This window comes from Cavia porcellus, unplaced genomic scaffold (assembly GCF_034190915.1).
Source record: "Cavia porcellus strain 051 isolate PalLab524CR breed Dunkin Hartley unplaced genomic scaffold, mCavPor4.1 scaffold_46, whole genome shotgun sequence".
NCBI classification, from domain to species: domain Eukaryota; kingdom Metazoa; phylum Chordata; class Mammalia; order Rodentia; family Caviidae; genus Cavia; species Cavia porcellus.
Genome location: NW_026947529.1, coordinates 3,029,881 through 3,055,432, shown reverse-complemented (window position 1 = coordinate 3,055,432; position 25,552 = coordinate 3,029,881). Strand labels below are relative to the sequence as shown.

Here is a 25,552-nt window from a genome sequence, read left to right as displayed (position 1 = left end):
ATTCTTTCAGTTTCTAGAAGGCTTCTATTATATTATTGAAAGCTGTCTGTAGGCCTCTTGGACCTTGGCTATATATATTTTGATGAATAATTCTATTTTGAAACTTGTATGAAGATTTATTTTTATCTTAGGATTAAATTCACTGCATTGACACTGGTACAGTGAAGCAAAACCCCACTGCATTAATTTCCATTGGATACTCACGGCATAGAGCATGTGAATTACTGAGGAGGTAAATTAGCTTCATACATAGACAAGAACCAGTACTGTTAGAATTTTGTGGCCCAATAGAGAAACCCAATGATAGGATTATTTCCAAAAGATGAGAAGTATAAAACAAAAAGAGGCCTTTATTCTGAGAACATAGAGAGAGACGTCTGGCACCCCCCCCCACTACTGGAGTCCAGTGATCTTTCTGGTGGATACGTGGGATGGGGGTGTGTAAGCAGCCTCGGTTTTGGTTGGAACCTAAGGAGAGCATTAGTGATGCACAGGTAGCCCACTGGTCATAGATTGGGCACCATAGGTAAATTTCCAGGTGCAGGAAGACGGTGTCACAGCTAAATTCCTAGGGGTGGGGGAGATAGGGTCTTCCTGCTTCTGGTTGAGGCTTTCCCAGCTACAGAGTCCTGTCTGGGCCAAAACCCCTTCACAGAATATAAGAAAAAGTAGCAGTGTCCTTTCTATTTAAAGAATGTGGAGAGGAGCCTAAAGCCAACAAGCGTTTGCCTTATTTTCTGATGGATTATGGGATTATAGGGTTTATCTGAAATTTGGTAGTGCTGGCACTGACATTGATATTATGTAAGGAGCTGATTGGAATTTTTTTTGGCCCCTGGGAAAGGAATGAGGAAGTTGTATTCAGGGAAAAGCGAGGAAGTAGCCATATGGGTAAGCATCCCTGATTTGACCTTTCACACTGAACTACCACCATGATGTTCTGTAATTTATTCTAGGGCAAAACTCTTTAAAGGACATCCTTCAGTTTAAATTAAGAAATGAAAATAAAGAATTTTTGCTGTGTCTTCTCCCATGGTTAGTGGTAAACAATTCATAAGGAAAATTTCCAGTCATTTCCTTAATGCACTGTAGATAGCATAAACAAAACTACAGATCAGTTCACATTCAGAAAACAAAAGCAGAACTAAAAGGCAGGGATAAAGCCTTTAAATGCAAATGTCCCTTAAGAGGTGAGATCAACATTTAAGAATACAATCATTTACTGATTTCTCTGACTTCAAGAAAGAGAAAAATTTACACTGTTATTGCTATAGGGTAATGAAACTCCAGGTCTACTATGTGTGGTATGAGTTTGTGTTCTCTGAAGTAAAAAAATGAATTTTAGAAAAAACAGAAGTCAAGATAATATAATTATTGGAAGAAAGAAAGCTGTGTGAGAAAGAGAGCAAATATGTCCTGACTGGGTGGGCAAAGACTGTATTTTCCAAGGACTTTTATAAAGTAAAATCATGTGGTGAGATGGGTTGAAGGGTGGGAAAACTGGGAACTCACAATGCAGATGGGCATAAGATGGGACAGAGCTATGGTAGCCAACAAGATAAATAGTTCAGGTAAAGATGATTAAATTGATAGCAAAAGGGGAAGGGAGTCACACAGGAAGCAGGCATTGTTAGGCAACAGTGAATCTTCCCTTAGGGGTTGGGGAGGATGACTACTGAGGTCATCAGGATAATAGGAACTATTTAAAATGTCCGTCTTTATGAGGATACATTTCTTTGAATGGTGACTCCTGACTTCCTCATTGTGCTAAGGAACTATTTAGAATATCAGTCCTTAGGATATGGATGAAGTTGTTGATATTCTGTCTTGAGGCTTAGCCCATAGCAGGAGTTGTCCATCTTCTCCATAGTTGCAAGGTATCTGGGTTTCTGGGTGGGCTCCTCAGAGGACTCAGCCCTGTCTCATTGCTAATCATAATTAACTAACTCAGCTCCACCTAACAGTACTTTTAGGAAAATTGAATACAGATGTCTTGTGCTCTGGGTGAATGATCTGGGATGACAGTGTGCAACGTATATACCAGTGTTGCCCCACAATTCATATGTTTTGAAATTTAGTTTTATTTTTTCTTTTTATCCTTGAAATGAAATGGATTTGGAAATGAAAATCCTGAGGTAAGGCACTTTGGTACACATATTCCTCTGTGTAGTTGAGATCAACACTGTTGAAGACAACCAGCTTCAGAAGTCTCTGACTACTTTCTAACATTTGGGATCCTCTCTTGCAGGAAGGAGTTCCTTTCCCTGTTTATTTTGGACTCAGAAAGAAGACAGTAGTGCAGCAGTCAATCAGTGATGAAGAGGCGGGCTATATGAAATGTCCAATCAGGCGAGCTGTGGCAGGAGGTCTCTTGCGTCTTTTCCGGTGTGTAGACATTTTTTACCTGTTTGGACTACAAAACTGGGAGCAGAATGCTTGCTGGATCTCATTTACTGGTTTCGAAGTCCTGTGGCCTGATTAGCAAAGAATCTGGGAGACCTTCTAGCCACGGAATGGTGAGGCCTTGGATGGGAGCCCATAAATAGGGTGGAATTGGGAGAAACCAGTTACAAGTGGTTAGAAGCAGTTCTGGTGTGTGTAGACTCAGGTATTTAGTTAGCTTCAGCTCCTGAGCTCTTCTAGCATTGGCCTTGGGTCGTCCACTTTCCCTTTTTCTCCTGCTGGAAACAAGGATGATTCTGTGTCCCCAGAACCCTGAATTAACTATGATAGCACCAGACTGGAGTATCATCTTTGAAATTTTCTACTGTCCTGGCACCTCCATCATAAGGAGCAGAGGAAGCAGCTTGGGAAGCCCCTGACTCTGATGCATTTTGTAGCTGGGGCAGCATTACTGAGCTTGGTCTCTGCTCTCATTCCAGGGATAAGCAATCTTGATGTTCTAAAGTTTATAAATGTATGTAATGCAGGGCCTCATATCCACAAAGGCACTCCTTAAACCTGTACTTTTTTGTATTTATAGGGAAAGCCTAAATTTATGGTACGTTCTCGCATTTCCAACCTCATGACAGGTGTTGGCAAAATCAAGAGAATTCAGAGATGAGTAGTGATGTGCTTCAGTGGAGAAAGCCTTTCCAAACACCTGGTGAACTCCTGTGTATTATAAATAACAGTGCAAAGAATCTCTGAACATACTTCATGTGACACATGTGCTCATAGACTATGTTTGTGAGAACAGCCATAGAGGTTTGAATTTTGAGGAAAAAAATTCAGATATAAAAGTGTCATCAAGGGCAGGGTAAAGTGTGCTTGCTAAGGACAAATTTCAGAAAGGGGTGCCTGTTAAATTCTCACTGAAAAATGCCTAAATGTAGTCATTTGCATGAACATATAAATACATGATATCCTTCTGAATGGAAAGGAATATGAGTGTTATCTCTGAATTAAGAGCTGATTTAATAGCTTGGTTGATCATATACATTGTTTAAATATGGAAATGCTCTGTAATGGACTTTACTAATTCCTGTAAAGGAGATGCCCTGAATTGAAATTGTCCAGGGATATCAATAGTTTAGGCATGAAGGGTTTTCTGCTTAGGGTGGATCAGACGAGCATGGAAAGGATGTGGAAGTGACCAGCAGGACACAGTGTGCAAATAGCAGGACATACAACAGAGAGGGTCTTGACTGAAAGTCAGGTAGTTCTTATGGTAAGCATGCAGTTAAAGTTGAATTATGATATCTTCCTTGAGGTGAATAACACCAGCTCTGCTAACAATCAGTATTCCACATCCCTGTCAACCCATGAATTCTGTGTTGTTCACTTGAGATCTAGTTTTGATTATCTCAAATTATGACCCAGTATCATGAAGGTGAAATTTCAATTTTTTTTTTTGTACCAAGGATGGAACTCATGATCTCAAGCTTGCAAGTTAGGTTTTCATGCTGCTAGTTAAATACCCAGCTCTGAAAGTGTTTTCTGTATATTATGGATGATATAAACCTTTTTTCTCAGAAAATGTTGAACATTGTGGAATTTTTCTATATTGTATGGCTAAATTTTTAAAGCAAACCAAAAGTGTCTTATGCAGTCACTTTTCAAGTTTCACATTGTCTGTGGGGTGTCTCAGTCAGGGTTTATCTATTTAAGACAGCTCTGTAACTTAGGCTAGCCCCAAACTCAAGGAAGTTCTCCTGCATCAGCCTCCCAAGATATATTTCTTCTATCTGAGTGGAAAGTGATCACTTGGTGACACTGAGGTATAATTTGAAGCTTGCACTTGGTTTCATTGTTTATATGTTTTTTACATACAGCAGTTTTCCGTGAACATTTGAGTTATTATTCATGTACCATATTTGATGTTATTTATGTTTTGTTCTGTGAAACCAAATTCAAATATCAAAATGCTGCTTAAGCATATTAAGAACAAAGGACTTAGTGGCCTAATTGAGATTTGAAGAGATATCATTGGTAGTACATCAGAGTGGTTGATGAGATATTTGTCTGCCTCTGTGCTTTATGGATGCTGGGCCTATAGGTTCTCATTATATGCTCTGCATTAGAGACAGTGCACAGGGACTCTTGCAGTGACTCAGCACAAGAATCAGTGCTCCTATTTGGCTGTTACATTAGCTGTGAGTTGCAATATAGTATCAAATTTGCTGTCTCAAAAATGTGTATATACAAAAAATGAATCCCCAAGATATGGAATTAAGATTTGAAGAAATCAGTCTCCATTCAGGTGTTTTGTTTGGTTTTATTTGTTTAGTTTAGTATTGTTTTATTGAGACAGGTTTTCTCTATGTATGTCAGCTAGATTTGAACCCCTTATGGAGTGCAGAATTGCCCTAACCTCAAAGCAGCAGTCCTGTGTCAGCCTCTTGAGTGCTGGGATTATAGATATGTGTGTTTTTACCCTAGAAAATATTGAGGCTTGTAATTTAGCTGTGTTGTACCTTGTCATAATAGGTGCCATCTTGAGCTTTGTGTTTAACTAGTGCCCTGTATTTTACCCTGAAAAATGGAAAATCACTCAGGGTAGAAGTCCCAGGAGAAAAGAAAAATGAGCTATACCCAAAGAAAAAAACTGACCTGCTCAACAGAATAAGCAGAATACAGTTGTGATCCAAAAATTATTATAAGATTCTAGCTAAATGATTTCCAACAGGATCTTTTTGTGATTCTATCTTTTAAAACATCTGTAACTTTCCAGTTCAAAGCCTCTTGTTTAGATCTTGAAATAGGTGTGGGGGTTCTGTGTACAAGTAGTCCTGAGACCACCTAATGAAATTCCACATTTCTCAATTGGGTTGCTTGGATTGCTGTATTGTTGTTCACAAACTCAATGCAAGCTTCAGAAACCTTTACTGACACAAGCAAACCTCAGGATTAAATGACAGTGCCACTGAAATGAAAGAATAGTAGTTTAAAGGAGAGGAGAAAAAGACAAATGCCATGTGCTATGATGCCCACCTCTTTTCCCCAGCAATGAAGAGGCTGGAACAGGAGAATGGCCATGTATTCAAAGACAGCCTAACCTACATAGTGAGGGCAAGACTGGCCAGAACTCCAAAGTGAGACTATGTCTTTAAAGCAAAAACTAAAATGAAAATAATAAACAACCAAGGTGATAGGAAGACTATTTAAAAAGATCAATAATAGAGCTGAGTGAAAGTTGACTTATGCAAAATGGGAATTATTGAATGATGATGCAGAAGAAGAAAGGCCATGTAGTGGCATGCAGGAGGCAGTGACAAACACAGATTTAGGAATGACACCTATAGTGCTACAGCACAACAGTGCCCTCCTTCCTCCAATACATTTGCAATTCACTAAATGGAGGACTTATAAAAGCTCATGGAAATGTTAAGCTCAAGGCAAACAAGCAGCTTGAAATCCAGGCTTTGGAACATGGCCTTTAACAGACATTTCATATTTAGATTGAAATAAGAGAAATATAATCCTGCCCTGTTTGATGGCAAATGCACCAAATTTAATGGCTCACAACATTGAGAAGTGAAGAAGTTACAAACCAAAAGAAGATCAAAAATTTTCTTAGAAAAAAAGACAGAAGAATATCCCTTGATTTTCAGGAGTGGTCTTCAGTGTTTTGGCCACAGACCTATTATCAGGGGTCATTTATACAGGAAAGTCACAATGTGAGTACAATGTGTGTCTCAGACTACAATCAACCTATAAGATTATAGCTGCTTAACTAATATTATTCATCAGGGGAACAAATCAGCCAGAAAAGTTATGTGGAAAGAGCCAAGGCATTTTGTGGGAACAATAGTCCAGTTGTTCTGGTCATTGAGTATCCTAATTGATGCCTAGCAGGACTTCCTGGAGGAGGCTGAGGTAACTGTAGTACATTTCAAGCTGTTGTTTTTCTCTGCAGGAGCATGGAGACCTGGTCACTGCATCTTCATCTTCAGTTCTGGCTTTCTTCAGCTGTGCCTGTAGCAGTGATTGTTGTATTTAGTTTTTTGCATTGACTCTTTGAGGTTCCAGTTCCTCTCTCATTGTATATCAATTTCTTTCTACATTGACATCCTGTGCTAAAATCACAATAGTATTTGAGTGAATTAACTGATGTTTATACATTTAAAAATATTAATACAGGCCAGGTATTTAGCTCAGCAGACAGAAATGCCTGCCTGGAAAGTGCTAGGTTGTAACTTTGATCCTTGGTACCTAAAAAAAATGTAATTTAAACTGCAAGGAAAGAAAATAATTTCATTCGTGAAAATGTAGGTTTACAAAATTTATAATTAAATATGTCAATGGCAAATTAAACATTGTTAATAGTTATATTTAGTATCAAAAGTTGTTTGGGCTGGGGATTGAGCTCAGTGATACAAGGAGCTGCCTGGAGAGCACAAAGTCATGAGTTCAATCCCTCATACAAAAAAAAAATTCACAGTTGTCAACGATGCAGTGCTATGAGCACATTTATTGAAACTTATGCTTGTTAACTAACAGGCTCAATGTTTCTTTTTTGGTCTATGAAATACCTGCAGATAACATGGCAATTACAGTGAATGATGTACTGTCCCCTAAAGGATTGCTATTTTCTGAGTTGTTTTTAGTTTTTGTTTTCCCACATATTTGAAAGTTGAAAATGTTGGCTGATGCTAGCTAGAAAAACTGTGATAAACATTTTTTTCAATTTAATGATATATTTCCCTATATCCATTAAGAACATTTATTTGCTACAATTACTCCAAGTCAAATTGATAAACAATTCTTAAAGTTACAGACAGCTGAGTTAGAAATACAGGCAACCATACCATGATACAGTGGAATGCAATTCCTGACCTTCTATGTCTGGTATGAGTTTGTGTTCTCTATAGTGCAAGAATGAATTTTAGGAACAACAGAGTTGAAGAGCAGAATATATTTATTGAAAGAGAGAAAGTGAAAGTATTTTGCTCTAAATAGGATATTTTGGGAGTGGGAGGTGGAACCAAGGGACTTTTACCTGGAAGTCACTTTCCTTTTCCCTATTCAACTTACCTGTGGCCAGAAAAGAATCTCAATCAGCTACTTGCATATCAGCAATGCCACCTTTAAGCACCACCCAAGTCAAAAACTATATGTATGCCACCCACACACTTCCAAAAGAAAAAGTGAGACCCCCAGTGGTCATGGGGTTCTCTCCATATATTTAGAATAAAGGCCATTTTGACTTTATATTCTCTTCTTTATTACACCAAAAATCCTATCAGAAAGCTTCTGTCTGAGAGAAACAGGAGGGATTCTGAGCAGATAGCAAAGGACTCTGTCTTTTATAGGGACTTTATAGAATAAACTCATGTGGTGAAAATGTTTTAAAGTGGGTTAGATTACTGATATTACTGAGGAGGTAGCTTAGCACCATAGAGAAGCTGAATATAATAATGTAAAAGTGGCCTTTTATTTAAAGAATGTGGAGACAAGCCCACAGCCATTAAGGGCTTGGCTTTTATTTTTTTCTGACTGACTATGGGGTTATGGGGTATATGTGACTTTTGACTGGATGTGGTGCTTGGAGGGGACAGTGATGTCATGCTAGGAGCTAATGGGAATTTTCTTTAGGCCCCTGGGAAAGAAAGAGGATGTTGTAATCAAGGAGAAAAGAGGAAGTAGCCATGTGAGTAAGCATCCCTGAGTTTACCTTCTTCCACCTTGAACTACCACTATGAGGTCCTATAATTTTTCTAGGGCAAAACTCTTTCAAGTACATCCTTTGGACTGAATGAAGAAATCAAAACAAAGAATTTTTGCTATCTGTCTTCTACCATGGCTGGAGATAAGCCATTCATAAGAAATATTTTGATTCAATTCCTTAATACATTGTGGATACCATAACCAAAATTACAGATCAGTTCACTTTCAAAAAAGAAGCAGCACTTAAAGGCAGGGATAAAGGCCTTCAATGCAAGTATCCCTGGCAAGGTGAGTTCAACATTGTGTAATATAAACTACAACTGATTTCTCTGACTTCCAGAAAGAGAAAAGTTTATACTGATATTGCTATAGCAAAATCAGTCTCCAGGTATGCTATGTCTGATATGAAGTTTTTGTTCTGTAAAGTCAAAGACTGAATTTTAGGAACAACAGAAATTAACAGAAGAATATACTTATTGAGAGAAAGAAAGCTGCCTGAGACAGAGAAGGGGTCCTGAGCAGGTTGCCAAACACTGTCCTTTCTAGGGATCTTTATAGAGTAAAATCATGTGGTGAAATTAGTTTAAGGAGGGGAAAACTAGGAACTCACAATGCAGATGGGCATAAGATGGGACAGAGCTAAGGTAACCAATAAGATTATAAGTTCAGGTAAAGTTGATTAAATTGGGAACAAAGAGGGAAGGGAGTCACATAGAAAGCAGGCATTCTTAGGTAGCTGTGACTTCCCTTAGGGGTTTGGGAGGGTGACTCCTGAGTTCCTCAGGATGATAGGAACTATTTAGAATGTCAGTCTTTAGGATAAGGATACCTTTCTTTAAATGGTGACTCCTGACTTCCTCAGAGTGCTAGGGAACTATTTAGAATATCAATCCTTAGGATATGGATGAATTTGCTTGTCATTTGTCTTCAGCCTTGGCCCATAGCATGAGGTGTCAGTCTTCCCCATAGTTGCAAGCTATCTGGTCTCCTGCATGGGCTGCTTGGGGGACCTAGCCCTGTCTCCTGCCAATACTATTTAAATAACTCAGGTTCCCTGTAACAGTACTGTTTGGAAAATTGATTAGAGATGTCTTGTGCTCTATGTGAATGACCTGGGGATGACAATGTGCAATGTATATACCAGTGTTGCCCCCTGATTAACATGTTTTGAAGTTTAATTTTAGTTGATGTGTTCTTTTTTCCTTGAAATCAAATGGATTTGAAAATTAAAAGCCTGAGGTAAAGCTCTTCTGTAGAAATACTCCTCTATCCAGCTGAGTTCACCACTGGAGAAGAATGGCAGCTCAAGAAGCTTCTGCACTACAGTCTATCATTTGGGATCCTCTCTTGCAGGGTTAGGGTTCCTTTCCCTGTTTATTCTTGACTCAGAAGGAGGGCAGTAGAGCAGGAGTCAATCAGTGATGAAGGGGCAGGCTCTATGAACTGTCCAATCCAATGGGCCATTGCTGGCTGTGACTTCTGTCTCTTCTGATGTCTCATCATGATTTCCCTGTTCTGAGTATAATACTGGTAGCAAAATGCTTTCTGGATCTCATTTAGTACTTTTGATGTCCTGTGGCCTGATTAGCAAAGAACCTGAGAGATCTTGGAGCAATGGAAGGGTGAGGTTGTGGATGGGAGCCCAGAGATAGGGTGGATTGGGTGAAACCAGTTACAAGTATTTAGGAGTAGTTCTGGTGTCTGGAGCCTCAGGTATTTAGTTGCTTCAGCTCCTGAGGTCCTCAAGCATTGGCCATGGGTCATTCACTGTCCCTTTTGCCTCTTGCTGTTGGCAAGGGTGATTTGGGGTCCCCAGAACCCTGGCTCCACTATGACAGCAGCAGACTCAAGTATAATCTTTGAAATTGACTGCTGGCCTGGTAACTCCACAATCTTAGGCATTGGAAGGAGTTTGGGAAGACCCTGACTATGATGCTTTTTGTAGCTTGTAGAGCAGTAATGAGCTAGGTCTTTGCTCTCTTTCCTCAGAGTAGCTGTTCTGGAATGTCCAAAGTTCATTAATGCCTGTAATGCAGGGCTTTATAGTCACAATGGCTCAAATTAAACTTTGGCTTTTTTGTATTTATAGTGGTCTCCTATATTTATAGTATGTTCTCATATTTCCATCCTCATGACAGGTAGTGGCAAAGGTCCTAAGAATACAGAGATGTGTAGTAATGTGCTTCAGTAGAGGAAGGCTTCCCAAACACCTGGTAAACTCCTGTGTATTATACAGAACAGTGCAAAATAATTTCTGAACATACTTAATTATTTATGTGGCACCCCTGCTCACATTTGTGAGCACAGCCATAGAGTTTTGAAGTTTGAGAACAATGAAGCAAATATGAAAGTGTTATCAAGGACAGGGTAAAAATTTGTTAAGGGCAAATTCCAGAAAGGGCTACCTGTTAAATTCTCATCAAAAAATGCCAAAATATAGGCATTTGCAGGGACATATACACATCATATTGTTCTAAATGGAAAGGAATTGGGGTGTCATCTGAATTAAGAGCTGATTTAGTAGTTTGGTTGTTCATAGACAGTTTAAATATGGAAATGCTATGCAATGGTCTTTACTAAGTGCTGATTTAGTCGTTTGTTTGTTCATGCACAATTTAAATATGGAAATGCTCTGCAATGGACTTTACTAAGTGGTATAAAGGAGATGCTCTAAATAGAAATTTTGCAGTGATATCAATAGTTTGGCATGAAGGGTTTCCTGCTGAGGATGGATCAGAGGAGCATGGAAAGGATGTGCAAGTGACTGACAAGATGCAGGAAGCCAATAGCAGGACATACAACAGAGAGGGTCTTCACTGAAATTCAGGTAGTTCTTAGAGTAAGTATGAAGTTAAAGTTGAGTTCTGATTGCTTCCTTGATGTGATCAACACCAGCTCTGGCAACAATCAGTATTTCACATCCTTGTCAACCCATGTATTTTTTGTTCCATACTTGAGATTTAATTTGGATTATCTCTAATGCTCCAGTTCATGAAGGTAAAATTGGGATTTTTTTTGTACCAAGGATCAAACTCATTACCTATGCTTTCTCGGAAGACAGTCATGCCACTGAGCTAAATACCCAACTATGAAAGTGTTTTCTGTGTAGTATGGAAGATATCCACATTGTTTCTCAGAAAGTGTTGAACACTATTGGCATTTTTCGGGATTGTATGGCTATAATTTTTAAAAACAAACCAAAGGTGTCTTATGCATTCTCTTTTCAAGTTTCACTTTGTCTGTGGGGTGTCACAGTCAGGGTTTCTCTATTTTATACAGCTCTGTAATTTAGGATAGCCCCAAATTCAAGGAAGAATTCCTTCCCCAGCCTCCCAAGATATATTTCTTATATCTGAATTGAAAGTGATCGCTTGGTGACAGTGAGCTGTAAATTACAGCTTGGGCCTGGTTCCATTTTATATACTTATTTTTTAAAAACAGTATTTTCCACTAACATTTGAGTTATTATTTGTGTACCATATTGGATGTTATTTATGTTTTGTTCTATGAAACCAAATTCATGTTTCAAAATGCTGCTGAAGTATATTAAGAACAAAGTACTAACTGGCCTAAATGAGTTTTGAAGAGACATTATCTGTAGCCTATCAAAGTGATTGATGAGATTTTCTTTCTTTTTTTAAATTTTGAAAGTGGTATATTACAACACAACAAGGCAGAATAAGGCCAACTAAGATCATACAGTGAAATTGGTACACAACTTTACAACAGGTTACTGGGATAACAGTAATAGGTATCACAACATATTTTATTATCTTTATAATAGTTGTTCTTTCAAACATGTATATCAAAATGAGATGAAATAGAGAACATTATAGTACTTATCAAAACAGAATATTGAATAGAGCAATACCATTAATCAGAATAGGGCAAAACAGTAATAAAAATATTTGCCTTCAAAGAGATACTACAAGGAAGTCCCCTTTATTTGTTATGGTTTGCTTCCCAGGAGATTCTCAGATTTCTGGTTTCCTTTGCTAATGGGGGGGGGGTGACAGGAGAAGAGGGGTAGGGAAGAGGGATGTTTGATTCTAGGCTGTTCATCAGTAGGTTCACTATTGCTTAGTAGGGAAACAGGCTGCTTGTTTGGTTTCACAGCATCCTAAGTTCCCACATAGCGTGGATCTAAGGAGCTGCTGGTTTGCCCCCTGGATGGGCCACAGTCTGCCACATTGCCATCACTTATCAGGGAAGGGAGGTCCTTGCTTGGCTTCCCAGTTGATTGATGGGATATTTATGTGCCTCTGTGCTTTGTGGATGCTGGTCTGCAGGCTTCTCACTATGAGCTCTGCTTTAGAGACAGTACACAGAGAATCTTGCCATGACTCAGCACAAGAATCAGTGCTCCTATTTCACTGTTACATCAGCAGTGACTTGCAATCTATCATCAAATTTGCTGTCTTCAAAAATGTGTATATACACAAAATTAATGAACAAAACATGGATTTAAATTTGAAGAAATCAGTCTTCATTCAGCTGTTTTGTTTGGTTTTATTAGTTTCGTTTTGTTTTGTTTTATTGAGACAAGCTTTCTGTATGTATATCAGCTGGATTTGAACACCCTATGGAGCCTAGAATTGCCCGAACTCACCGAAGCCATCCTGTCTTAGCATTTGAGTGCTGGGATTATAGATATGCACCACCACACTTTTCTTTTGATTCAGATTTGTAGGAGAGAATTTAAGATATCACAAACCTGGTGTCTCAACCTTTGTGTGAGAAATATATGTATGATCCATTAGGAGTTGGTGACCTTTGAGGATGTGGTGGTGAAGTTCAGCAATGAGGAGTGGACTTTGCTGAGTCCATCCCAAAAGAACCTCTACAGAGATGTGATGGGCGAAACCTTTAGGAACATGACTGCAATTGGTAAGGACAAAATAATTTTGTCACTCATGCTGTCAGAATGTTTTATGTCACTCATTAGTGCTGTTTGTTAAAAACAATGTGAAAATATTTTTAAAAATAGCTCAGACCTGGACACATTATATCATAACTCTAAACAAAATCTATTAATTTGTATGTATTATTCTAATGAGTGCTCGTATTTCTATTTCTACAATTCAGGAGGACTTGGGGATATCCAGGAAGCTGAAAAACGATGCAAAATTTACTGGAGATACTTAAGGTAATTTGCACTCACAAGGAGAAGGAATGTTCCTGAGTAATTAGTTAGTCAGCAGAAAAATGACAACCAAACAAATAAGGCACCATTCAATTTATTGTCACTAATATTCTCTGAAGTCGTATAAGCTAGGGTATGTATAATGAGGGAATTAAATCATGAAAATGTATGACATTGCATATAGATGTGTATGAAAGGCATACACTTTGAGTTATGACATTCTCCCTTCAGTTTTTCTACCCATATATACATGTGAATACAACACATTCATTATCTAAAAATTTCTATGATTGCAATAGAATTTGAAATAAAACAGAGTGCTTGTGTTTCCAAGCCATGCTCTAAAGAATCAGCCATTCTGAGTAAAATTCTTAGAAGGCTGGTAGAATGTTAAGTGCACTCATTCTGATTATCAGTGTGCATTTGTCTCTAGAAATTGATCCCCTCATACTTGTCTTGGATATATTTTTAAAAATTCAAAATCCACATAAAATACTGATACATGCTTACTCATATACAAAGCAGATCAAGTTATAATAGATCATGCCTTGAAGAAGCTTACCTATCAATCACTGGATTTGTGGAGAAGGAAAATGTTAATAGACTCTCTGTGATTGGGCATTCTTGTAAATCCAGCACACTAGGAATCAGATTTTGCAGAATGGCAAATTCAAGTTCAAACTTCACAACTTAATGATCAGCGAAAATGTCTTAAAACAGATTTTAAAAGCTATAGATTTTATGCTAATAGCTGTTCTTCATTCCCAGCATGGAAAAGAAAAAAAAATGTGTTATATAATGTCAAAAAATAAAGAATATAATGTCATTTGCCATAAGCAATAGGTGATTCTTTCTCCCATCAATTCGGTGAAATAGCTCAGCTATAAAACCTAAAATTTCACAGGGTTTCTTTTAGATGAGAAACCAAAATATAAATTGTGGAATGAAATGAAAGAGAGTTAATAAAGAAAAGTAAGACTGACCATATGGAAAAGGGACCTACAGGTTAAGGACAGAAGGGAGATAGTGATAGGGAAACATATCAGAATGTTCTGTATGTGATGCACATATGTACCCATGCCCAAAGTGAAGCTAAAGATTCTGCATTACAAAAGGTACCAAATTTTAAGATTTCCAAACGTGAACCAGTCTTTTGGGGATGGTTGTTTTCAACATGTCTTACAAGGCCATTCTGTTACTTCATGGTCAGAATTTCTTAGGCATTAAAAACAGAAGTTGACATTAATGCAGTCATTAAACTGAGACCCATTTCACTGTGAATTTTTCTTTTTTTATTTAATGTAAGGAAAGACTAAAAAAAGACAAAATAAGTAGAAATAATACCACTTTCAAAGTGAAAATAAACAGTAAGAAATCTAAAGTCAATGATTACATATGCTGCTCTTAGAAATACTTAATGAAACAAAAAAGTGAAACATATGAAGTGGGGATTCAAACAGTGAGACTGCAGTTTTGCTCAACTCTTCAATAAAATCTTTGTAATACGGTTATCAATCCTATATGTGATTTTTTTTACAGAAATGAAAAGCTAGGGAAATCCTATGGACATACATTTTGGAATCAGTGTAAAGAAGTATTCCCTTGTACTGCAGAAGGTAATGTGAATATGAAAGAATCAGAAACACACCACAATGTTCAGATCCATGAAAAATATTGCAGTGGAGAGAAATCCTATGTATGTCAGCAATGTGGAAAAGGGTTCACCAAATCTGAACATTTTAAGCAACATGAAAGAATTCACACTGGAGAGAAACCATATGTATGTAAGCAATGTGGGAAAGCTTTTAAAACACAGGGAGATTGTAAGAAACATGGAAGAATTCACACTGGAGAGAAACCATATGTATGTAAGCAATGTGGGAAAGCTTTTAACACACGGGCAGGTTGTAAAGATCATGAAAGGATTCACACTGGAGAGAAACCCTATGTATGTAAGCAATGTGGGAAAGCTTTTACCACACATAGATGTTGTAAGGAACATGAAAGAATTCACACTGGAGAGAAACCCTATGTATGTAAGCAATGTGGTAAAGGTTTTACCCAACATGGACATTGTAAGCAACATGAAAGTATTCACACTGGTGAGAAACCATATATATGTAAGCAATGTGGAAAAGCTTTTAACACATGGGCAGGTTGTAAAAATCATGAAAGGATTCACACTGGAGAGAAACCCTATGTATGTAAGCAATGTGGGAAAGCTTTTACCCAACATGTACATTGTAAACAACATGAAAGTATTCACACTGGCGAGAAACCATATATATGTAAGCAATGTGGAAAACCTTTTACCCGACATGGACTTTGTAAGCAACATGAAAGGATTCACACTGGTGAGAAACCATATGTATGTAAGCAATGTGGGAAAGCTTTTACCCAACATGTACATTGTAAACAACATGAAAGAATTCACACTGGTGAGAAACCATATGTATGTAAGCAATGTGGGAAAGCTTTTACCCGACATGGACACTGTAAGCGACATGAAAGTTCACACTCAAGATAAAACCAGTGTATATAAGCATCATGAAAATTTTTTAAGCACAAGTACATATTGCATAATGTGTGAAAAACTTCACACAGGCAGAAAACTTGTATATGTAAGGAATGTGGGAAAGGTTTCAGCAGAAATGCTCATTGTCCAATACATGAAAAAATTTACACTGTTGAGAAACCCTGTTTATGTGAAGAATGTGGGAAAGCTTTCACCACACATGGATTTTGTAAAATACATCAATGACTCCACACTGATGAAAAACCCTATGTATATAACAATGTGGCAAAGCTTTTACCACATACAGTCATTGCAAAACACATGAAACAATTCACACTGGGATGAACCACTGGCTACGTAAGCAAGTGGAGACACTTTCAGCAGCCAGATTGTAAGTGAAATACGTGAAAAAGCTCACACAAGAGGTAAATCCTATGTGTTATGGGAATACTCTCAGCAGACTTGATCATTGTTACATATCTGAAAGATATCACTTGATCCTATGTGTATTAACAGTGTGAGAAATACGGCAATCCATGTTTGTTGTTAAATACATAGATAAAACAGCACTCTTCAGACAGTTTACATCTAAGTTTACTTTAAACATTCCAAGTAGACCTGAAGAAATAATCAATACAGAAGTTTGATGTCAATATTTCTTCACAAATTTTCCAGAAATGACAAATCTGAAGTGGAGCTCTACTCAAGTACATATTTTTATGGTTTTCAGTTAATCACTTATACCTGTTTAGATTTTTTAAAGTGTCTTTGTGCTTCAAAATGGCATCTTGTAATTAAACATGATAAACTGAAATGGGCTTTTCACTTTTAAGTATGGATAGTGTCCATGTACTTAATATTTTGTCTTCAAACCTTAATTTTTATATTTTTGGTGAATTATTATTAGTTAAAGAAAAAAGCAAAAAATGTAGAAATAATACAGAAGTTCTGAAAAATAAACAATAAGACATCACTAGTTGATTAGTTACATATTGTCATCTTAGAAGTAATTGTTCAAGTTACAAAATTAAAACATACAAAGTGATAGTCAAATAATAACACTGCAAACAGTTCACCTCAGTGATCCAACAAAAACATATTAATATGCTTATCTGTTCTACAAACTTGTTTTTTATCTTAAAGACGGTAAGATTAAACATGACAAAACAGGACAGTTCATAAGGAAACAAGTTAAGGAAACACAGGTTTCAAAGCATGTCCCCTGAGATGTTCATTTTCTATCTTACTGTCTCTAGTTTTCTTCCAAATAGTTGTTGCCAACTTCACATGCATTGAATATATACTGAACATTATAGAACTAATCAAATAATTACAGGATGATGCAGGCTTTTGTGATCTTCAAGACTGATTTTGGGGAAGTTGATAATGATTACCATAATGTGTCTCATTCTCTTCGTAGTAGAGAATGGTTTCAGCAGAAATGCTCATTGTTGTCCAATACATGAAAAAATTTACACTGTTGAGAAACCCTGTTTATGTGAAGAATGTGGGAAAGCTTTCACCACACATGGATTTTGTAAAATACATCAATGTATACTACTACGTATACTCAAGTACAATATGTACTTGAGTAGAGCTCCACTTCTTACTTTTATGTATGCTGAAATTGAACATAAGAGACTAAACTAATATCACTCTGAATAGTGAATAATAGTATCCTGAGAAGGAGAAAGGTGAGGAATTGCCTAAATAAAGAAGGCAGAGCACATTGTTAAAAGTGTATCAGGATTTAAATGCTACAGTAGTTCTGTTGCTCTGTTTAGTTTGATTATATTTTGTTCTGGTCTGTCTACTCATATTAGATTTGAGGGCACAGAGAGATAACCCAAACATGGCAGGTTATACCATGATGGTAATTGTCCTTAATTTCCTATTAACTAAAACTGAAACCCTGTATTACTTACATTGTTTTACTATGACTGATCTTATTTGAAGCTGGTTTGTTTGAATGTTATTTGGCCTTGACTGATTTTATTCACATTTGGTATGCTTGCTGGTATCAAGTCCAAGAGTAGAGGCAACTACTCTGAAGATGATAAGATGTCAAAGATATATATTGGGGGGCTGGGGATTTAGCTCAGTGGCTTAAGCCCCTGCCTGGCAAGTGTGAGGTTGTCAGTTTGATCACCAGTACCAAAAAATAAATAAATAAAAGATATAAATTCCAGGTTTAATTTTTTTTATTTAAGGAGGAAAAAAAGAACATAAAAAACCAAAGCAGTAAAAGGGTACAAATAATACAGAATTTCAAGAAAAAAATACAGTAAGAAATCACTAGTTAATAGGTTACATATTGTCTTCTTAGAAACAGTTGTCCAAATTATAAAATTAAAGCATATAAAGTGAACATTCCTACAGCAAGAGTGCAGACAGTTCTGTTCAGTGATCCAACAAAAGCTCAGTAATATGGTTTTCCTTCCTACACACTCAAACAGGCACTTATATCCCTTAGACCACCTTCCTTTCCTCTCTTCTTCACAATAACAATTACACCTTTGGGGTTTTTTTTACTACCATAGTTCTTATTACTTTTTTTGAAGAGAATTAAACCTCAAGTGAGTTAACAAAACGGAGTTGGTTTGAACGTAAGGATGGGCATAGTACTTGAAGCAAAAATAGAATATCAGGTGATCAAAAATGGTTACCACTGCCTCTTGCTATTTTTAAAAAGAGTTCCCTATATCTTCAGGTATAATAGAACTGATTAGAAACAGTACAGAACAAGACCAATAAAATCTACATTGGAGACCTTACAGAATTTCTAAAGAAGGTAATAGTCAAACCATAATGGGCATCATAGTACATCTTATTGCCTACAAAGTGATTGCCTATACCCTCAAACTTGATACTATCAAACAAAATAGAATACAGTAAAATCAGGCAGAACAAGATGGGGAGAGCAATACTGGGGTTAAAATCAGGTTAATAGGAAAACAAAAAAAGTTACTATAATATATCCCGCTATTTTTAAATTTAGTTTTCCTTTAATTGAAAAAGAATAAGAAAAAATTGAATAATTTTTAAAAGGGTGGAGATTGAGATAAAAGAGACATTGTAATAGAACAACACAGGTCAGAACTGAAAAATTAAAGCATCATTTTGTTTCACCACCAGGTAATCTAACATACTAGTAGTCACCATAGTGCCTCTTTCCTTGAATTATTTGAGTATAACTTCGTATACTACAGAATCAATCAAATCAAGACAGTGTGAAGCCATTCAAGAGAATGAAAGAATTATAGGGTATTTAGAGCCAGTTAACAGAAAATGAACAACGATTTCTATATTATCTCTTTGCCTGTAAAAATTTTTATTTATACTATCACACTAAAATATAGTAAGATACAACATGTTAAAATCAGTGGAAACTTGTACAACAACTTGATGGGAATTCCAAAGAAGGTGATATTAAATCAGCACTAGCTTTTATGATGTGTTATTTTCTTCAGAATAGCTATTTGTACCATCACAGATACTAAAATTGAAAAACCCAGAATAAAACCATTGAACTTAATCAGTGAAAACATTATGTGCATTCACACCAACATGATTGGGTATCATGATTACCACATACTTCTATGTATTATCATTTCTTATACTAGGGAATATATTTGGTATTTATACATGTAAGTTTGATTTATTTCACTTATGAGTATGGTCTCAGTATGCATCCATTTATTCATATGTCAATGTGATCATTCTTTATAGCTAAGTAGTACTCCATTGTATAAAAACACCATAACTTTTTTATCCATTCTTCAGTTGATGGACACTTAGGTTGTTTCCAAATCTGGCTATTACAAACTGCGCTGCTATAAAAATGGGTGCACATATATCGCTGTGGAATGATGCTTTCAGTTCTTCTGTGAATATGCCTAGAAGTAGAATAGCTGGGTCAAAAGGTACTTCCAGTCACAGCATTCTGAGAAATCTCTAGACTGACCTACACAATGGTTGTACCAGTCACTCCCATCAACAGTGCAGGAGAGTTCCTTTGTCCCAACAGCATCTCCAACATTTGTTGTTGATGGTTTTCTTTATCTTGGCCATTCTTTCAGGAGTGAGATGTAATCTCAGTGTGGTTTTAATTTGCATTTCTCTAATGACCATTGATGGTGAACATTTTTTCATGTATTTATTTTTCATTTATATTTCTTTATCTCAAAATTGTTTATTCATCTCAGATGCTCATTTTTGGATTGGGTCTTTGAATTTTGGTGGTCTCATTTTAAAAAATTCTTTATATGTTTTAGACAGAAGTCCTCTGTCTGAGGGGCAGTTCACTAAGACTTTTCCCAGTTTGTGGGTTTTCTTTTAACTATACTGGAGATTTATTTTGATGTGCAGAAACTTTTTAATAAGAAGTGATCCCAATTATTGATTCTGGGAAGAATTTCCCATGCAGTTTGAGTCCTGTTCATCAATTCTCTACCTACTCCTATGTCTTCAAGGTTTTTACCCAATTTGTCTTCCAATAGATTTAGTGTTTCTGTTTTAATATTTAGATCTTTGATCCATTTAGATTTTATTTTAGTACTTGGTGATAGGCATGGGTCTAGTTTTAGTTTTAGGCATATGGAGAGCCAGTTTTTCACCACCATTTATTAAAGAGAATGTCATTCTTCCAGTGAACATGTTTGGCCCATTTATCAAAGATAAGGTAGTTTAGTGTGTTTGTAGTGGTGGTTGTATCTTCTCATCTCTTCCACTGATCTTCGGCTCTGTTTTGGTTCCAGTACCATGCTGATTTCACTACAGTTGCTTTGTAGTATAACTTCAAGTCAGGGATTATGGTGCCTCCTGCCTTGCTTTTGCTGCCTCTGTCTTTGCTATTCTAGGTTTCTTCTCATTCCAGATGAATTTTAGGGGTGGTTTCTCAAGTTCTATGAGGTATGTTGATGGTATTTTTATCGGGATTGCATTGCATCTGTATAAAAGTTTTGGGAGAATGGCCATTTTCGCAATATTTATTCTTCCTATCCATGAGCAAGGGATGTCTTTCCATTTTCTGAGATTATCTTCAATTTCATTTTTCATTGTGTTATAATTTTCCCTGTATAGGTCTTTCACTTCTTTCATGAGAGTAATTCCTAAATATTTCATTTTTTTGGTTGCTAGCGTGAAGGGTGTGGCGTCTTATTTCTGTCTCTGTGATTTTGTGTTAGTGCATAGGAATGCTATTGATTTTTGAGTATTGATTCTGTATCCAGCTACATTACTGAATTTATTTATTATATCTAGGAGTCTTTCAATGGAGCTTCAGGGATCTTCTATACAAAGTATCATGTCATCTGCAAGTAATGATAATATAACTTCTTCTTTTCATATCTTTACACCTGTTATTTCTCTCTCTTTTCTAATTGCTCTGCCCAGTATTTCCAGTATTATATTAAATAGGAGCTGTGATAAGGGACATCCTTGTCTTCTGCCCGATTTTAAAGTAAAGGCCTTCAGTTTTTCACCTTTTAGTATGGTACTGGCTGTTGTTTTGTCATTGCCGGCATTTATTATATTGAGGTAAGGACCATCTATTCCAATTTTCTGCAAGGCTCTTATCATAAATGTATGCTGGACCCTATCAAAAGCTTTTTCTGCATCTGTAGTAATGATCATGTGATTATAACTTTTGGCTTTATTGATATGGTGTATTACATTTATTGATTTACATATATTAAACAATCTCTGCATGCCTGGGATGAATCCCACTTGGTCATGGTATATGATCTTCTCGTTGATTTGCTGCATCCTATTTGCCAATATTTTATTGAGGATTTTTGCATCTATGTTCATTAGGGAGATTGGTCTCTAGTTCTCTTTTTCAGTTGGGTCCTCCTCTGGTTTTGGTACTAGAGTAATATTTGCGTCTAGGAACAATTATGAAGGATTGCTTCCCTTTCCATTTCAGTGAAGATTTTTTGAGGAGTGTTGGCATTAGGTCTTCTTTGTATTTCTTGTAGAATTCTTTAGTAAATCTGTCTGGGCCTGGGCTCTTCTTTGTAGGTAATGATTTTATTTTGTATTCAGTTTCATTAATAGAATTTGTGTTATTCAGTAGTTTTACATCTTCATGACCTAGCTTTGGTACTTCATATGCTTTAGGAATCTGTATAGTTCTTCTGTGTTATAAAACCTTTGAGGGTAGAGGTTTTCGAAATAGGTGTTGATGATCTTCTGTATTTCAATAGGGTCTGTAGTAATTTCACATCTTTTATTCCTTATTTCATGGATTTGAACTTTTTATTCCATTTTTTAAATAAGGTTGGCTAGGGGCTTTTCGATTTTATTTATTCTTTGAAAGAACCAGGTCTTTGATTCATTGATTTGTTGGATTGTTTTTTTAGTCTTTATTGCATTGATTTCTGCTCTGATTTTTATAATTTCTTCTCTTCTTTTAGCTTTGGGTTTGACTTGTTCTTCTTTTTTCTAGATGTTTGAGGTATAAAATAAGGTTATTTATTTGCATTCGTTCTGTTTTCCTAATGTGGGAATTCATGCAATAAATTTTCCTCAGAGGACAGCTTTCATTGCATGACACAGATTCTGGTACGTTGTATTTGTGTTTCCATTTGTTTGTAGGTATTGTTTAATTTCTTCTTTAATCTCCTCTGTGACTCACTGATTACTCAAGAGTGTTATTCAGTTTCCATGTGTTTGTGGTATTTTTGCAGTATCTTTTATCATTAATTTCTAATTTTATAGTGCTATGGTCTGATAGCATGTAAGGGATAATTTCAACCCTTTTGCATTGATTTAAATATGCTCTGTGAATTAATATATGGTCTATTTTAGAGAATGACCCATGTAATACTGAGAAGAATGTGTATGCTCTTGTTGTTGGGTGGAATACTCTGTATATGTGTATTAATTCCATTTGTTCACAGGTGCGATTCAGTTCTTTCATTTCTTTGTCATTTTCTGTCTGGATGTGGGGGGTCCATTGGTGTCAATGGTTTGTTAAGATCTCCTTTTAGAATTGTGTTAATGCTAATTTGATTTTTCATTTTTGTTAGTACTTGTTTTATATAACTGGATGCTCTGGAGTTTGGTGCATATAAATTTAAGATAGTTTTCTCTTCCTCTTTGAGTTTTCCCCTAACCAGTATGTAGTGACCATCTTTATCCCTTCAGATCATTATTGGCTTGAAGTTCACATAGTCTGCAAGCAGAATAGCTACCCCCCCCCCTTTTTTTTGGTTCCTGTTGCATGAAGTATTGTTTTCCATCCTTTGACTTTCAGTCTGTGAATATACTTTTGGGTTTAGATGGGTTTCTTGTAGACAGCATATGGTTGGATTGTGTTTCTTAATCCACTCGGCCAGTTGATTTCTTTTAACTGGCCCGTTGAGACCATTTACATTAATGTTTAGAACTGTTATATATTGGTTTATTGTTGACATGTTATCTTTCTGCTGTTGCATCTTTATCTTTCTGTTCTTTTTAACTGTCTGTTTTGTTTAGTGGTTTTTTCCTAAATGTATCTAGGCTGTCTTTCAGTATTCTTTGCCGGGTTGGCTTGGTGATCATGAAGTTTTTCAGCTTTTCTTTGTCATACAAGTATCTTATTTCTCCATTGATTTTGAAGGACAGTTTTGCAGGGTACATCAGTCTAGGTTGGAAATCATTTTCCTTTAGGATCTGAAATACTTCACTGCATGCTCTTCTTGACTTTATTGTTTGTTTTGAGAAGTCTACTGTGATTCTGAAACATTTTCCCTTATGGGTGATCTGTCTCTTCTCTCTGACAGTTTTTAATATTCTATTCATTTGCTCAATTTCTGGGATGGTCATTATTATATGTCTGGGTGTAGATTTATTCTGGTTATGGCTATTTGGATTTCTATATGCTTCATTGATCTTGATATCAGTTTCCAATCTCGTGTTTGGGAAATTTTCAGCTATTACTTCTCTAAATATCCTCTTGACATCCTTTACGTTGTCCCCTTCTTTTTCATTTATCCCTATCAACCTTATGTTGTCCCACTTTGCATCATTTTGCAGGTGTTCAATAGTTATTTCCTGGTTTCTTGTCATTTTTAAAAGATCTTTCCTTTCTTGTTCACTGGCTACAATCTTGTCTTCAAGGTCTGATATTCTATCTTCATATTCATTGAGGCAGTTTTTACAACTTTGAGTGGAGTTTTTGATTTCCTGTATATCACTTTGCATCTGCTTTATGTATTCTCTTTGTTTCTTATAGAGTTCATCCAGGGATTCTATCTTTTTGTTTAGTTCCTCCAATTTTTTAACTGTGTCTTCCTTAGATGTGTTCAGAATCTCCTTCATTTCTTTTAACATTTGTTTTTTTACCTACGAGATTATTTCTAGTTTGAATTTCTTTAATGCTTCCCAAAGTTGCTTCTTTATTTCAGTTACTATTATTTCAGGTATTTCAGTTATGTGGAATGTGTTTTCTTCTATGCACATGGCTTCTAGGCTTTTTTGGGATGGGATGGATGTTTGAAATTGCATTTTGGTCTTTCATTTTGTCATTTTGCTGTATTTTCAAGCTTCAAATTTTGTTCCAAATGAGGGAGCGAGTTCACCCAGATTTGGATGGGATTCCATGCCTCGGTTGAACTTGTTGGCAAGGTAGGGAGTTCCCCCAGACTGGAATTGGAATCTGTTCCTCGGCCCCACTCGTTGGTCCCGGCAGGAATCTGCGGGCTCATCCCCAGGTGAGGAAGAGAGTTTCCCCAGACTGAAAAAGGATTCTGTGCCTTGGCCCGACTCCCTGGTTCTGACTCGCTGGTCCGAACTCACTGGTCACAGTCGGCAACCATCTGGTCCCCAGGTGAGGAAGGGAGTTCCTCCAGACTTGGATGATATTCTGTGCCTTGGCCTGACTTGCTGGTCCTGGTAGAAACCACGGGTTCTACATCAGGTTTGATTATTAACTGCTGTCACATCCTAAAACGTCTTCAAAGTTGTGTTTTTATAAAAATAGCTATATAATGCTATGATTAATTATATAGTCCCTGATGATGTGGAGAATTCTATTGAAAATAACAAGAGAAAGCATAGTAAGTACTGTATATCACCTAATATTGTGGTCTTATATGTCTCTTTCATATCATGACTTTCTAGGAATTTGTTTTGTTGTCTTATTTTGATCTGTTTTCCCCCATAACACAGAAAGTATAGCTATACACATAGAGATTCACATATGGGAAGAATTTCTAACTTATTTATTATAACAAATAATATAATGCATAATGAAATGTCCACATACTCTGCAGAAGAAGTGACACTAAGAAACCCAATGCTAATTCTGTAGCACTATGATATAAAATTGAGCAATACTATTATTCACTGTTCAGAGTGATATTAGTCTAGTCTCTTATTTTTTTTTCGGAATTGTAATTTTAACATGGCATTGTTTTAATCTTTTGATGCACATGCTTCATTTTCTCTTTCATAAATGATGTTTCTGAAGTTGATGCAATATTTGGCATTAAGACATACATTTGTAGAGGCTTGGAGTATGTGTTTTTGACAAAGTTGTGTTCTTTTCACATAACTTGTACATTAATGAATGTTATGTTTTCCAAGTTGTGACAAGACATCTGCTGATTTCCTAACATCACTGGATATCATACCATGTAAATTATTTTGCCTGATTTTGTTTCTCAGTGGAGCCAATATTTGTCATTTAAGTAAACCTTTGTTTTTCTACCCATCAGAATTTTACTTGTTATGTTTATATTACATCTTTATTTGCTAGTAAGGTTTCCCCACAAGTACCAAATGTAATCCATACTATTGTG

At 36.4% G+C, this 25,552-nt stretch overlaps 1 protein-coding gene across 1 annotated transcript; it reads left to right on the top strand.

The window, feature by feature from the left end:
• The first annotated feature begins 11,100 nt into the window (after positions 1-11,100).
• Positions 11,101-17,655, top strand: LOC134474958 (zinc finger protein 709-like). Its single transcript, XM_063244034.1, has 4 exons — positions 11,101-11,106; positions 12,870-12,996; positions 13,195-13,255; positions 14,792-17,655. Exons 1-4 carry the CDS (start codon positions 11,101-11,103, stop codon positions 15,777-15,779), a joined length of 1,182 nt encoding a protein of 393 aa, XP_063100104.1. The 3' UTR covers positions 15,780-17,655.
• The last annotated feature ends 7,897 nt before the right edge of the window (positions 17,656-25,552 follow it).

Excerpts from the sequence above, each read along its gene's own strand:
- LOC134474958 (XM_063244034.1), top strand. Across the intron at positions 12,997-13,194 it reads TAGGAACATGACTGCAATTG|GAGGACTTGGGGATATCCAG; the intron begins GTAAGGACAAAA and ends TCTACAATTCAG. Across the intron at positions 13,256-14,791 it reads ATTTACTGGAGATACTTAAG|AAATGAAAAGCTAGGGAAAT; the intron begins GTAATTTGCACT and ends TTTTTTTTACAG.